Source organism: Pan troglodytes, chromosome 6 (genome assembly GCF_028858775.2).
Source record: "Pan troglodytes isolate AG18354 chromosome 6, NHGRI_mPanTro3-v2.0_pri, whole genome shotgun sequence".
Classification (NCBI taxonomy): domain Eukaryota; kingdom Metazoa; phylum Chordata; class Mammalia; order Primates; family Hominidae; genus Pan; species Pan troglodytes.
Genome location: NC_072404.2, coordinates 122,997,752 through 123,013,514, shown reverse-complemented (window position 1 = coordinate 123,013,514; position 15,763 = coordinate 122,997,752). Strand labels below are relative to the sequence as shown.

The 15,763-nt window shown below is 43.0% G+C and overlaps 1 protein-coding gene across 1 annotated transcript; it reads right to left on the bottom strand.

Annotated features, from left to right (window-relative positions):
• Positions 1 to 6,603: 6,603 nt before the first annotated feature.
• LOC100615780 (WW domain binding protein 1-like) lies at positions 6,604 to 7,855 on the bottom strand. The gene is given in 6 exon segments (XM_063815526.1): positions 6,604 to 6,954; positions 6,956 to 7,261; positions 7,263 to 7,327; positions 7,330 to 7,358; positions 7,361 to 7,397; positions 7,399 to 7,855. Coding segments are annotated over 6 exon segments (1,077 nt in total). The 5' UTR covers positions 7,774 to 7,855; the 3' UTR covers positions 6,604 to 6,689.
• Between the last annotated feature and the right edge of the window lie 7,908 nt (positions 7,856 to 15,763).

Genomic DNA, 15,763 nt, shown 5'->3' with positions numbered 1-15,763 from the left:
AGGCAACCACTCTCAAATGCTTTAGCTGATTCTTTGACAGGTCTCTCTATAACTGTAATTAATACTCCTGCATTTCTGTTTATTTTTTCTCACTTTTTGCGATGAGGATTTGGCTCTCTTTCTTGTGTGCCCACCACTACCAAACCTCTGCACACTCGCTATTTCTCCATCCTCCTTAATACAGGGTCATAATTTTGGTCAGATCAAATTATGGTATTAATGGTATTTGGATTATTATAATGTTTTCTATTCAAAATGGAGGGGCTGGGTGTGGTGCCTCATGCCTGTAATCCCAGCACAATTGGAGGTTGAGGAGGTAAGATCACTTGAGCTCAGAAGTTCAAGACCAGCCCTGGCAACACAGTGACACATTGTCTCTATTGCTTAAAAAAAAAGGTAAAAAAAAAAAAAAAAAGAATGAAGGTGTGTGGTAAACCACTATTAGTTTTTATTTGCTAGACATTTTTTGGGGTGAGGGGTTGTTCTTTTGAGTTTTGTCTTGTTTCTTGTTTGTTTTTTCATCTTGCGTTACTTGCTTTCTTTTCTGAGACCAGTAATATCTATCACTATTCAACCCCAATTCTCCAGCTTATCCCTACGTCTTTCAGTATGTTGATTCACATCAGGTATCTGATCAACTTCATGTTCTAGAAAAAAACCCCACCCAAAATTGTCTGAGCTGTTTCACAGCTAACAATCTCCCTTTACCAACATCCTGTAGACCTCTGCCTCTCTCTGTGTAGATCTCCTTTCTCAAATATTTTCCCATCCTTTTGGTGGAGTACATCCTCTATCCACTAGCTTCCCAAGAAAGGGTATGTGGGAGGTAAAGCTTTTGAGAACTTGCAAACCTGAAGTATGATTCTTCACTCATACTTGATTTGCAACTTGACTGGCCCATAGAATACTAGGTTGGAGATAATTTTGAAAGCATTGTGTGTTAGTCTGTTCTCACATTGCTCATAAAGACATAACCTGAGACTGGATAATTTACAAAGAAAAAAAGGTTTAATGGACTCACAGTTCCACTTGGCTGGGGAGGCCTCACAATCATGGCAGAAGGCGAAAAGCATGTATTACATGACAGCAGGCAAGAGAGAATGAGAGCCACATGAAAGGGGAAACGCCTTATAAAACCATCAGATCTCGTGAGACTTATTCACTACCATGAGAACAGTATGGGGGGGACAGCCCCCATGATTCTATTATCTCCCATCAGGTTCCTCCCACAACACGTGGGAATTATGGGAGCTACAATTCAAGATTAGATTTGGGTGGGGACACAGCCAAACCATATCACATTGTTTTACTGTCTTCTATCTTCCAGAGTTCCTTTTGGGAAATCTGAACTTGTTCAGATGCCTCAACCTTTGCGTGTTGTGTTTTCTGGAAATGTGTAGAATTTTCTCTTTGTGCGTTATTCATCAGTATGGGTTTTATGCTATGGTTTGAATATGTCCCCTCCCCTCCAACATTCAGGTGTTGAAACTTAATGGCCAAGGTGATGGTGTTAAGAGATGGGGCCCTTAAGAGATGCTTAGGTGATGAGGGCTCCTCCCCTTGTGAATGAGATTAGGTACACTGAAAAAGGGGCTTGATGGAGGAAGTCTGTCCTTTTTTGCAGCCCTCACCAGATACCAAACCTGCCAGTGCCTTGGTCTTGGATGCCTCAGCCTCTAGTACTAAGAGAAAATAAATTTCTGTTCTTTATAAATTACCCAGTCTCAGGAATGTTGTTATAGCAGCACAAACAAAATAAGACAGTTTATTTTTGGGCATTGGGCTGAGGATTTAGTGAGACCTATTTTTTCCTGAGGGCTCTTTTTTACTTTCTGATTTTTTTTTTCCATTTTTATTATGAGACAAGGTCTTGCTCTGTTGCCTGGGATGTAGTATAGTGGTGTGATCTTGGCTTACTGTGGTCTCGACCTTCTGGGCTCACGTGCCTCAGCCTCCTGGGTAGCTGGGACCACAGGCATGTGCCACTACATCTTGCTAATTTATTATTGTTCTTTTTTTTTGTAGAGATGGGGGCTCACTCTGTTGCCCAGGCTGGTCTCAAACTCATGGACTCAGACGATCCTCCTGCCTCAGTCTCCCAAAATTCTGGGATTATAGGTGTGAGCAACCTGAAATTTTTTTTTATACTTTTCAATTCTGATTTCATGAGTGCATTGTAATAAAAATTCATGACGTTTCTGAAGACATTGAGAGTTTTGTTGTTCTTCCCGCACGCTTTCTGTTTTCACTATATATATTTTTTTCCTGTTCAGGTGTTTCTCGAATCTCTCATGCTTGATTACCTGCTCATATTTAAAAGTGGAGGCTTCAAGAGCTGCCTGGAAACTGAGTAAGTAGGTGAGGCTTGATCATGGTGAGATATCCTGTAGGGTGAGCTGCCTGGGCCTTTGGTTGGGGAAGCCCTGATGTCAACATCCATGTGAGTGTATTTGGATCTTTCTTCTTGGGTCTGATAGATTCCCACCTACAAAAGACTTATTTGGTGTTCTGCCTGGAAGTAAATAACTGCTGCCATCATTCTGAGATGAGGAGGAAGTTTTGCATTTAGTAGGCATACATCATTTACTTAACCCTCCTGTTTTTTGTTTGTTAAAACACACCCTCTGTTTTACCCTCTTCAAAGAGGAAGACTGTCTTCTGCTGGGGTGAGGGAAGGAAATCACCCAGCATTTGGAGGAAGAGAGGGGCATCTAGGGATATAACTGCTTCTCCAACAGCTTTCAACCAACCTTCTTTCATCCATCACAGCCCTGCCCCTCTTTTCTAGGAGTAGTTGTGCCTTCAATGCCTGAGCCTTGATTATTTGGTGGTTTAAATTGACTTGGTTCTTGGAACCAAGGAGGAAAAAGAGTTCAAATTTTCGTCAGTTTTACCAAGTCCATACCACCTGTTATCTGTTTTGTAGCTTTCAAAAAGTTGGTGCTATTTCTTCTCATGTTCACTGTATCCTTATAGGTTTATGCTTAAGAAACAAAAACAAAAACAAAACAAAACAAAACAAAAAACCCTTTACCATACCATAGTTTCAGTGCAGTTTAGGAGAGAGTGAAAGTGTGTGTTCAATTAGCCATCTTTTTGCAATTCTGCTTTTTTTATGGTATATTTTATAGTGTTTAGAGATTTTTTTGCAGCTGCCTTCTTTTGGAAAAACCAAAGGCAGCAGACTCTGGGCATGCTGAACTGGGGCTACTTGCTCCATTTCAATTCTTAAATTTAGAACTATGCCTCTGCTTCCCTCACAGACAGTCCAATTAAAAATAAAAACTCTCCAAATCAAGAATCAAGAACAGTTATGGGACTCTGATTGCAGAAAGCATTTTCAAAAGCATTTAGCATTCAAATAACTTACCCACTGAGATAGACAGAACAATGGTCTCCCAAGGATGTTCACATTCTAATCCCCAGAATCTGTAGGTCAAATTACATGTCAAAGGGGAATCAAAGTAGCAGATGGAATTAAGGTAGCTAATCAGCTGACTTTAAAATAGGGAGATTATCCTGGGTCATCTGCTTGGCCTAATGTAGTCACAAGGATCCTTAATTGTGGACGAGGGAGACAGAAGAGTTATTGTCAAAGTTATATGATGTCAGAAAGACTTGACCATCTCTTCCTGGCTTTGAAGATGGAAGGGGAACATGAGCCAAAGAATGCGGTTAGCCTCTAGACACTGGAGCAGGAAAGGACACAGATTCTCCCCTAGAAGCTCCTGAAGGGAACCAGCTCTGCTAACAGCTTTTTTTGGGGGCAGAGGGGGGATCAATTTTTATTTGGGCTCCTCACAGTGGTTATAGTCACTCTTCCGAACAATCTCAGCACAGGAAATGCATCACCAAGACTGCCTAGAAAAGTCTGACCAGTAGCACCTTACTGCTTAAAATACACATATTCACAATAACTGACAAAGGATAATGTGCCTCACACAGGAATGTGTTTGCGTTTGCAAATCTCTCAACTGGCTGTAGCATCAAACCCTCCACTAACCCCTTCCATCTCATTCAGCTGGAAAACCAGTCTCAATCACATCTCCCGGCCCCGGAACCAATTCCTTATTAAATCTCTCCCTGAGTGGGGTAGCCTCCTGTAGCGAGGGCCAGACTGCGACTTGAGAATCAAGCCCAGCTCCACAGGTTGCATTTCCATCTTCTTGTGCCTTTAGGGTAGGACACTGCAATGAATCACACAGTTAGCACTCCACCACTTCCCCACTCTAACTGGGGAAACTTGAGAGAGTCAGAATTCATCCATTTGATCTGTTCACTGAAAAAGGATTCATTTTGGTAGAACTTGTTTGCCTTTGAGACACTTCAGTGAGTTATTTGGGATTCTTTAAAAAGGTGGAAAGAAAGGTGTCTGAGGGCTATGACACAATCCAGTCACCTTTGGCCACATGCCAGCTTGCTTGTGCCCACTGGACTCGGCAGAGGGAGGCAGGCCCTGCAGTACCCCCAGTGCCCTCAAAGCCTCCTCCTGGCAATTCTGGGCAGGGCCGAGGTCTGGGCCACAGCTAGTCCAAGACTGTCTTTGAAGACTCAATCAAGCTTCTGTCTGAAATTCCACCTTCTTCTGTCCCAGGTGGTTGTGGACACCCCTAGGGGCTGGTACAGAGGACCAGGCACAGCCGAGGGAGGCAGACAGGCTCAGAGCACATTTCCATTTACAGGGAACAGAACACAGGCTCCCATGTGTCCCCGGAGCAGTGTGCAAGTTGCAGTGGTGAGTAGAGTAAAACTTCTATGTTGAGCACAGTTATCTCTGGCAAACACAAGGGCCTGCAGTCAGCCCACAATGCTGTGGAATACACCTGAGTACATAGTCAGACATTTGCCCCATAAACAGTAAATGCGTAACATCAGTTACTTAGAGAGGGCCATTTGTGCTCCAGACATGTAGTTTGCATGAGGAGAATGGCTGTCACTCAAAGTATCTTCCTAGGGAAACAGGGCTCGGGCTCACACACAATGGTCAGGCACAAAGGGTTCACCCAAAAAGTTACAGTGTACGGACTTCACTCTGTTCAACATGGATTTTGGTTTTGTGGAATCCAAATGCACTAATTTACCTCACAGCCTTGGATTTGTCTGTTTGGGGACATGTATTTTTTTCTATATATATATATTCTTACCACAACGTCAATGCCTTGTCTGAATATCATCATTGTTCAAGGGTGGGGGGAAATCAGACTCTTCATGTGAACAGGGCTGCACGAGGAATGTTCATTTCAGCTGTTTGCCGCCTCCATTCAGATTATTCCTATCACAGCTCAGCTGGTGATCCGAAGCTAAGCAACAGGCACAAGGATCCTGCGGGTCTTCCAGATGGCTGTGTTCACCTCCTATCTGAGAGACTCTTTACACAAAAAATGAGTTGCCCCACTCAAAAGGAGTGGGGACAGGGGCAGGGACAGAACATGAAAACCACAGATAACCAAGGTGTTTCTTCCAAGTGGTCAGTTTAAAACAGACAACGACCAGCCATCCATCCCCACAAAAAAACCAAAAGACAAACCACAAAAAAAATTTATTCAGAATCAAAGACAAAATACTGTGTGAGAGCCAGGCTGGAGGGGCCCTTTCTCAGGGTCCATCCCTTCCTCAGTCTCCTATCTCTTTCCTCCTATGTGTGAAGAACAGTGAGACATAAAGACCCGCGGAGCATGTGCTCGGGATGGAGGCTGACGCCGGCCACCTGTGGGCACAGACCAAGGGGCAGAGATGCAGAAAGCTGCACATCTATCCACCACCAGAGCTTAGGGCCACCTGCTCACGGAGGTTTCAGAGACAGCCTCCACTTTAGCCTTCACACAAGACATCTCCTTCTGGCTCAACTGCAGCCAGGCTCTTTGAAGGCCAACTTGGGAAAGAACTACAAACGTCATTTTTCAGAAGAGAATTCTTGCCTGCTCACTGGTGAAGTTATTTTCAGTTGTCTTTTGTTGTCTGTTTTCAAAAGGAAAATAAAAAAAAGAAAAGGCAGTATAATCTTTCACACTGGAACCAGCCTGCAGCCAGCCAGAGGCCACTGGGAAAGGGCCTCTTAGTGATGCACACTGGATGCATCCATCACCTGGAATTTCACAGATCACAAGCCCCCTACCAACCTATCATACAACTGCCCATCAGCTCTAATCCTCCCACAGGATTAGCTCAATGCTGGCTCTGCAGACACTGGGAGCCACAGGCGACAAAGCCTGGGCCTCTGCAGGCTTCCTTCTTCACCCAGGGCTAAGATGGGTTGCCTCTCTGGGACTGAGACACAGTGACGTTCTCTTAAACTCAGAGCACAAATCCACTTCGTCACCAAGAATCATCTCAGGGCACAGTCCCAGCCTCCTTCCTTGGGGGCCTTTAAAACACATCTCTCTGAACCAAACAGGTAGGTGAGATAGGACTTTAAAGGGAGAATAAAGGGGATAGGGATGGGGTATGAGGAATGAGAAACAGAACCAACTTCTCAGCCCTCCACAACATTGTGCCTTTGTAGGGCGAGAGGCATCCACACCCCAAACTGTACCTGAAGATGGAGGAAAATGCAGGAGAGGAGAAAGAAAAAAAAAAAAAAGGAATCAAGTGGCTGTACCACTTTCTCTGAAAGTCATTTAATGCTTCTCTCGTGGTTCTCCCCTACCCTGGTTGCTTTGCCAAGTTCTTGGGTGCTGGCAGAGCCTGATCTAGCTGTGGGAGCTGCTGCTCTGGGAGTTGGGAGAGTACTGCTCGTTGATGGTGTTTAGCAGCAGGCATGCATGTAGCTGTGGCAGGTGCAGGTGCCCAGGCTGTCAAGCCTGCTCCTCGGAGGGCTGGAAGAGGCCTTCCTCCTCATCACCAGGAGGCTGCACATGGCAGCTGTCGCAGAAGTCCAGGGGCCCATCCAGTGCATCAGCGATGAGCATGTTGAACTCTTTAAGGCTATGATCATGGTGGCCCTGGCATACGCACTTCAATGCCCGAGTCACCAGTGAAGCAGCGATGTCTCCTGAGCATCTTCTCTTTGCTGTTGAGCGGTGCGCTGCCATGTTCAGAACTGTCATCTTTCAGCAGCTCCTCCTTACATTCTGCATCCTTGTCCAGGAAGGCCCCTGGGTCCAGCTCTCCCAGGCCGGCTACAGAGCCACTGGGCTGCATCCCCAGGGCTTTGGTGGCTACTCGGTCACCTGGTAGGTCAGAGGGCTCAGGATCAGCGATGCTTGGGGGTCTTGTGATACTTCTGCTGGGCTCAGACAAGGGATTCCCTTGGATCCCCTGGTGGGATTGGCGCCGGGGGACTGCCATCTGCCAGGCCTCACTGTGGAGGCAGGAGCTGCTGCTGCTGCATAGCTGGAAGGCACTGTATGCTGGGGGAGAGTTGGAGGCTGGTTCACCACTTCCTCATAAGGAGGTAGTTAAGTAGTTTAGCAAAAACCTGAAGTAAAAAGGCAGCACTGAGTGATTGAAGGCTTCTCGGCAGGGGATCAGGTTGATTTCATGTTGCCGATGCTGGGCCTGAAGGCGGTGCTTGGCTTGGCGGTGGTGGCCAATGTAGCAGCAGCTAAGGATGATGATGATGGTCCACACCAGCCAGAGCTACCAGAGTTCCTAGCAGTAGTTGCAGCACTGAGACTGTCTGCAGCAGTGTCCTCTGTCACAGATGTAGCTTTGATTATTGGTATGCACTCAGGCTTCCTTATCCTGTGGGGGTTCAGCCCTCGCTGACAGGGGGCTGGGCAGCGCCGGGAGGAGCAGGAGCACCGTGCCACCTAGGAACCTTCTCCTCTCCATCCCCCTCCTGCTCCTGTCCCTCTGCCACAGCACTGCCACCTCCCTCCTCCCTCTCCTCCTCTACCCTCTTCTTCCTCGTTCCTGCTTTTTTCTGCCGATAATTTGACTTTAGCACAGTAAGACTGATTTTGGACTTCTGACTGCTAGAATTGTAAGATAATAAATTTGTGTTGTTTCAAATCACTAAGTTTGTGGTAATATGTGAAAGCACCAATACGAAATGAATACACTCACTATAAATTAAAGAAAAAGTATGATTCATATTACTTTAAAATCTGAGAACCCAGAAACAAATCCACGCACCTACAGTGAATTCATTTTCTACAAACGTTCCAAGAACATACATTGGAGAATGGGCAGTCTCTTCAATAAATGGTGCTGGGAGAACTGGGTACCATATGCAGAAGAATGAAACTAGGTCCCTATCTCTTGCCATATACAAAAATGAAATAAAAATGGATTAAAGACTTAAATCTAAGGCTTCAAACTATGTAACTACTACAAGAAAAAATTGGAGAAATTCTCCAGGACATTGGACTGGGCAAAGATTTCTTGAGTAGTACCCCAAAAGCATAGGCTACCAAAGAAAAAATGGACAAATGAGATTACGTCAAGTTAAAAAGCTTCTGCACAGCAAAAGAAACAATCAATAAGTGAAGAGACAACCCACAGAATGGGAGAAAGTATTTGCAAACTATCCACTTGACAAGTGATTAATAGTATATATAAGGTGTCCAAACAACTCTATAGGAAAAAATCTAATAATCCAATTATAATATAGGAAAAAGATTTGAATTGACATATCTCAAAAGAAGACATACAAATGGCAAACAGGCGTATGAAAAGGTGTTCAACATCATTGATCATAAGAGAAATGCAAATCAAAGCTACAATGAGATATCATCTCACCCCAATTAAAATGACTCATATCCAAAAGACAGGCAATAACTCTGGAGAAGGTGTAGAGAAAAGCAAACCCTTTGGACACTGTTGGAGGGAATGCAAATTAGTACAACCACTATGGAGAACAGTTTAGAGGTTCCTCAAAAAACTAAAAATAGAGCTACCATATGATCCAGCAATCATACTGCTGGGTATATAACCCCCCAAAAGGGAAATCAGTGTATCAAAGAGGTATCTACACTCCCATGTTTGTTGCAGCATTGTTCACAATAGCCAAGATTTGGAAGCAACCTAAGTGTCCATTGGCAGATGAATGGATAAAGAAAATGTGGTACATATATATAATGGAGTACTACGTAGCCATAAAAAAGAATTAGATCCTGCCATTTGCAACAACATGGATGAAACTGGAGGTCATTATGTTAAGTGAAAATAAGCCAGGCACAGAAAAACAAACGTTACATGTTCTCGCTTATTTGTGAGATGTAAAAACCAAAACAAGCACATAGGGAAAGAGAGTAGAAGGATGGTTACTAGAGGCTGGGAAGGGTAGTAGGGGTTGGTAGAGGGGAGGTGGAGAAGATTAATGAGTACAAAAAAATAGGAATAATGAATAGAACCTAGTATTTGATAGCACAACAAGGTGACTATAGTAAAAATAATTTAATTGTATATTCTAAAATAACTAAGAGTATAATTGAATTATTTGTACAAAGGATAAATGCTTGAGGGAATGGATATCCTATTTTACATGGTATGATTATTACACATTGCATGCCTGTTTCAAAACATCACATGTATCCCCATAAATATCTATACCCACTATGTACCCACCAAAAATTAAAAACTAAAAAAAAAAAAAAATTAAAAAAAAGAACTCCAAAAAATTTTTGAGGTTTTCAACAGATTGATTATATTAACTCTGCCCTCCCATTCCTTATCTAGAGGAAGATTTATATGGAAATAATGATAGTGAAGCTTCAGGGCTTTTGGTACACAGGTATCAAGAATACTGGAGTTGTAGAGTGTCCTAGGTAGAAAGGAGAAGCTAGGTTGCAGCCGTGAAGCATCCCTGGTGAATTGTCCCAAGAGATCTTAGGAGAAAGGTATCTGAATCTCCAAACCTCCAGTTATTTGTTGCAATTTCTGTTCCTATTCTGAATAAATTCATACCTAATTTTGTTTTGGTAATTTTGTATTGTTTTTCTTACAGAGAACTCCCCAAGTTGTATCTGCTCTAGGCCCCAAATATTGAGATCCACTCTGCCCTTGCCTTTTTCTTTTTTAATTATTTATTTAATTTTTTTATTGAGATGGGGGTCTCACCCCTTTACCCAGGCTGGAGTGCAGTGGTGCAATCATGGCTCACTGCAGCCTCTGCCTCCCAAGCTCAAGCAATCCTCCCACCTCAGCCTCCTGAGTAGCTGGGACTACAGGCATGCACCACCGCATCTGGCTAATTTTTGGTGGAAATGGGGCTTCACCATGTTGCCCAGGCTGGTTTCGAACTCCTAAGCTTAAGTGATCCACCTGCCTTGGCCTCCCAAAGTGCTGGGATTACAGGCATGAGCCACTGCGCCTAGCTGCATTTTTCTTTTTTAAATAGACATATGCCAGGCCTGGTGGCTCACACTGTAACTCCAGCACTTTGGGAGGCTGAGGTGGGAGGATCACTTGAGCCCAGGAGTTCGAGGCTAGCCTGGGCAACAAAGTGAGAACCCCCCCCATCTCTACAAAAAATGAGAAAATTTAAAGAGGCTTGGTGTCGCATGCCTGTAGTCTCAGCTACTCAGGAGGCTGATGTGGGAGGATCACTTGAGCCTGGGAGGCCAAGGCTGCAATGAGCTGTGATGGTACCACTGCATTCCAGTCTAGGCAACAGAACGAGACCCCATTTCAAAAAAAAAAAAATGATGTAAAAACATCATAATATATGTGCATATATACATATATATGTAATTATTTTAATCATTGAGAAAGGAAAAAAAAGTTGCACTTAAGGTTCAAGTGACTAACAAAACACCTCAGACCCAGGCCCTTTCATAATATCAAATCTGCCAATGGGATTTGAAGTGAAATACATCCATGTCTGGATGTATTTTAAGAATGTTGGTCAAAATTGCATCTGATCCTATCATAATCTTAAGAAAACAGGACACACTCTGAAGATGGGGAATGGGAAGAGTCACCTGAAAAGAATCTGACACACTAGAATTGAACTGAATTCAATCCAGATAAGCAAACATTAGTTGCATACCTGAGCAAATGGGGCTCTGTGCTTTCTCTGAGGTGGAAGAAGAGGGGTGGCAGGGGAATGACTGATCACAGTTAAGAATAGGCATCCTCAGGCCAGACACGGTGGCTCACGCCTGTAATCCCAGCACTTTGGGAGGCCAAGGCGGGTGGGTCACCTGAGGTCAGGAGTTCAAGACCAGCCTGGCCAACATAGCAAAACTTGGTGTCTACTAAAAATACAAAAATTAGCCAGGCGTGGTGGCGGGTGCCTGTAATCCCAGCTACTTGGGAGGCTGAGGCAGGAGAATCACTTGAACCTGGGAGATGGAGGTTGCAGTGAGGTGAGATCGTGCCATTGTACTCCAGCCTGGGCAACAAGAGCAAAACTCTGTCTCAAAAAAAAAAAAAAAAAAAAAAAAAAGCCATCCTTAACTATCTACCAGTTTCAACACTGTGCATTTTCATTCCAGAAAACTAGGGGGTCCACCTTTTGTTTCCCAATGTTTTCAATGATGTAAAATGCACTTACAAGTGGTTAATATGGTTAATGCTACAATATGAATGTAGTTAATACCATCTAACTATACACTTAAAAGTGGTTAATACTAGTAGTTAATACCAAAGACGTTGTACTAACCAACCACTTTAAAATGTATCGTTCAGTGGTATTAACTACATTCATATTGTTGTGTAACCATCACCACCATCCATCTCCAGTACACTTTTTATTTTTAAGACATTTTAAAATTCCATTAGATTATTGTTTTTAGATGGGGAAATTTATGACTGGGCATCAGTCTTTGTATATTGTTCAGAATAGTTTACCATGAGAAACTGTTAAACGTTCTTAACATGTATCAACTCGTTTAGTCCCACCAGCAAGACTTTAGAGTCTAAATCACCTTAAAGATGAAGAAACTGAGATGCAGAATGGGTAATAAATAAAGCAGATGAGATTTGAACACAGGTAATCTACGCATGTAACCACTATGTTCTATTGATTCCAGAGCATTTTCTGCCAATAAAGATTCTCATGAAATGTCACCAACAGGGGATAAGGTAAATGCCTTGTCATAGGACGATGGGTCTCATCCACCTTTTCTGCTCTCACATACTGGATGGTTATGGCAGTCTCATTACTAACACTGTTACCTGGGGCAGGAATTCTCACCGGTGGTAGTGGTAAACAGGGCATATGAGTCCCTGTGCTTTAAACAAACCGAACCCCCCAGGTGATGTGTATATGACCTATGAGAAGTTGTTTGTAGAATTCTGTTGCAGGAGAATATTGATATAGGGGGAACGAAAGCAGGTCACAAAACAGTATGCATAAAAATAGGTGTGATCTTATTTTTGTAAATATTTGTGTGTGTATATATATATATATAAATTAGACAAACAGCTATTTTTTCTTTCATTTCTACATTTACCATGTATCGATTTTGTTTCAAGAGGAAAAAAAACCAACAAACTTAAAAAAAGAAAGTTTCAGCAAGTAAACCTCTATGGAGGATTATTCCAGGAAGCCCTTGGCTGAGAAGTGGTCCTCTAAGGGTCTTTTGTGCTCCGGGAAATTGACAGCCCTTGGGAGAGACTGAAATTCTTTACCATGGGTGGTGCTTCAGGGAGAACAACGATTTCTGAAGGAAACAGACTTCAGAGAAGCCTGGCTAACCAGGAAGACACCTAGTTTAGGGGGCAAAGCCAACACTTCAAACACATTCTTTGCTCAAATTTAGGAAAAGAGGTGATCGCCAAGAAAAAGTTGGAAACTTTTTCCTAACTTGTTTACACACCTTGTTTACACATTAAGCTCTTATGTGCTATCTTTGTATATATAATGTGCCTGAATGTTCTTGAGGTGTTTGTTCTTGTTGTGGTGTACACCATACTAAATACAAAGAGGCAGAAGAGATTTGTAAACTTTTATAATGTGAAATGCACAGCTATTGTGGGGGTGCGATGCACGATGCTGATTAATAATGGTTAAGTCAAATATAAAAAGTTGAGCATGCAGAGACAGTAGAGGATGTAATTTTTAATTAAGATCCCAACATAAAAGGCAAAGATACAAAGGTTTTGTGCTGCATAGGACAAACATATTTATGGCTTTTTATTATGTCTAGGATGTTGAGACAATGCATTGTAGTTAGCTGGTGTCATTCACAGCAATTCAGGACAGGTGTGGTGCTTATGGCGTCAGGGACACAGCTCCTTGTTGCTCCACTTTGCATGGCCTCGACCTCATGATCTAAGATAGCAGCATATATGTTTCAAGCAGCAGGACAGAGGAAGAAAAAAAAGAAACTGGCCCCACATGACAGTCCTATTTCCACTTACATACAAGGAGATGGAAAATGTTATCTTTATGCTTGACAGCTGTTTATAAAAAAATACAAAACTGGAGCATGTATTAACACAGGTGAATGAAAGAATGGATACTGGGGGACAACCGGTACCCTCTGCCACAAGCATCTACTGCAGGATGTCTCCACCTTGGCAACACTGACATTCTGAGTGAGAGATCATTCTTTGTTCAGGTCCTGTGCATTGCGGAATGGGTTTAACAGCCTCCCTGACTTCTATCCACTAGCATTCCCCTGGTTATGACAACCAGAAATGTCTCTAGGTATTGCTAAATGTTCCCCTCAGGATGACCTCTCCACTTCCTGTTGAGAACTACTGATTTACTGTGTGCAGGAACTGTGTTAATCACTGAGGAGACAAACCATAAATGAGATCATTTCAGATGGTAGTAAGTGCTATGATGAAAATAAAATAGGGTAAGAAGGCAGACAGGCCTGGGATGCAACATGTACTACACATGCAAACATACTGACAGGGGAAAGAATTTGGCTTGTTCCAAGAAGAATCAGAATGCCAGGTATGCCAGGATCTATATCCTAGGGAAAGAACAACAAAAAGAAACAGGTGTGATTGGCAGAGCAGGTGGACTGAGTTGAGGCGAAGAGTAGATGGGAGCCTGGTGAGGTCTTGGTGGTTTGATCTTAACTGCAGTTGGAAAGAATTGGAAGACAAGCAGGGAATGACAGTTGGAAAGAATGGGAAGACAAGCAGGGAATGACATGATTAGTGTTCTTTTTGTTTTTGTTTTAAACCAGGTGGCTGCTGAGAGCATGTATATGAGAGAAGCATTAGAGAAGATACAAGGAGATGAGGAGGTCGTCATAGTCCATGTGAGAGATGATGATGGCTTGCAGTTAGGCAGGGGCAATGGCAATGACAATGGCAAAATACAATTGAAGGAGAAAAGTAACTAAGATAGGAGATGGCTAAGGCTATCTTTGACTTATCCAAATGGCTAATAGGGAAGACGGAGTGGTGTTAAAGAGTAATTGTTTTCCACACCCCTTGAAATTCAGTTCAGGCCATTACAGATCTGTCCTGCATGCTCCTGTATTAATTTACTATGGCAGCAGTAACAAATAATCACAAACTTGATAGCTTGAAACAATAAATTTATTCCCATAGTTCTGGAGGCCAGGAAGTCCAATATCAGTTTTATTGGTATCTGCAGGGCCATGCTCCTGCTGGAAGAGGCTCTGGGGAAGAATCTGTTCTGTGCCTCCTCCAGCTTCTGGTGGCTGTCAGCATTCCTTTGCTGCGGCTCCATCACTCCAATCTCTGCCTCTGTGGTCACTGTGCTTTCTCCTCTGCTGTGTGGTAATATCTCCCTTTGCTTCTATATAAGCATAGATGTAGCTGCATTTAGGGCACTCCCAGATTACCCAGAATAACCTCTCCATCTCAAGACTAACTTAATCACATCTTTCGCTATAGAAGAGAACATTTCCAGGTTCCAGGGATTGGTATAGGGATATCTTTTGGGAAGTCATAATTAAGCCTACCACAGTTCCTAAAGTGTTTGAAATCATTTCTGGTGCAAGTAATAAAGTTGTGTTTGTGTAGAGATCAAACTGGAAAGAAACACTGCGAAAGTAATTTTAAAAATGCCGTTCAGCAAAGAAATGTTAGAAAAAGAATTTCATAAGTGGATTTCCAAGATTACTAAGAAAAGGATGAAAAAACACAGGAGGGTTCCATGGACTCTAGACGGATCATCCCAGACATTAAAGTCAATGCTTAAAAGCACGGTTATATTCACACATTGTATAGTGGGCACTCAAATGCACAATAGTCTGTCATGTTAGCAGGGCTGGGGATAAGCTGGTGGTGGCGCACAGATGGGAGGGATAGTGAGAAGGCAGTGGACACTGGAATGGGAATGCAGAACTGAACCAGCCCACAGAGGTAGGGCAAGGCAACAGGTTCGGGTACATCCAAGTAGCTGTGGCTAGCAGGCCCAATGAGGAAGCAGGACTGACACTGCAGGAAAGCAGAGACCACTAACAACTCCCAGAATGGGTAATATTTAGAGATCCAGGCAGGCTGCTGGCATCAGGCTAATATCTCAGAGAGTAGTTAAACTTTAGGCTCTTGATTGGGGTTCCAGGGCAGGACTTTGTCACTAAAAGGGAATCCTACTTCTCAGCATACTAGGAAAAATAGCCAAGAGGGGAACTTATGCCCTAAAGAACAAGGCATGAATCTAATTAGCAGCACTGGGGTCCAAGATAGAGCTGGACAAACAACAAGGATAACTCATCCCAAATTCTGGAGTGCTTATCCAGAACTTGCTAAGTGCTACTTCCTAAAGACCAGAACCTCCAGGCAGATTTGCAAGAAGGGGGAAAGTCTAATAAAACTTTAGGTAATTCTGATGGAAAAAGGCAAGAATAACATTCCTGTGTTTGAATTTATAATACAGCCTAACACATAAAGAAGTCATTATTGACAATGGGAAGGAAAGTAATTTAATATGCAACATAAC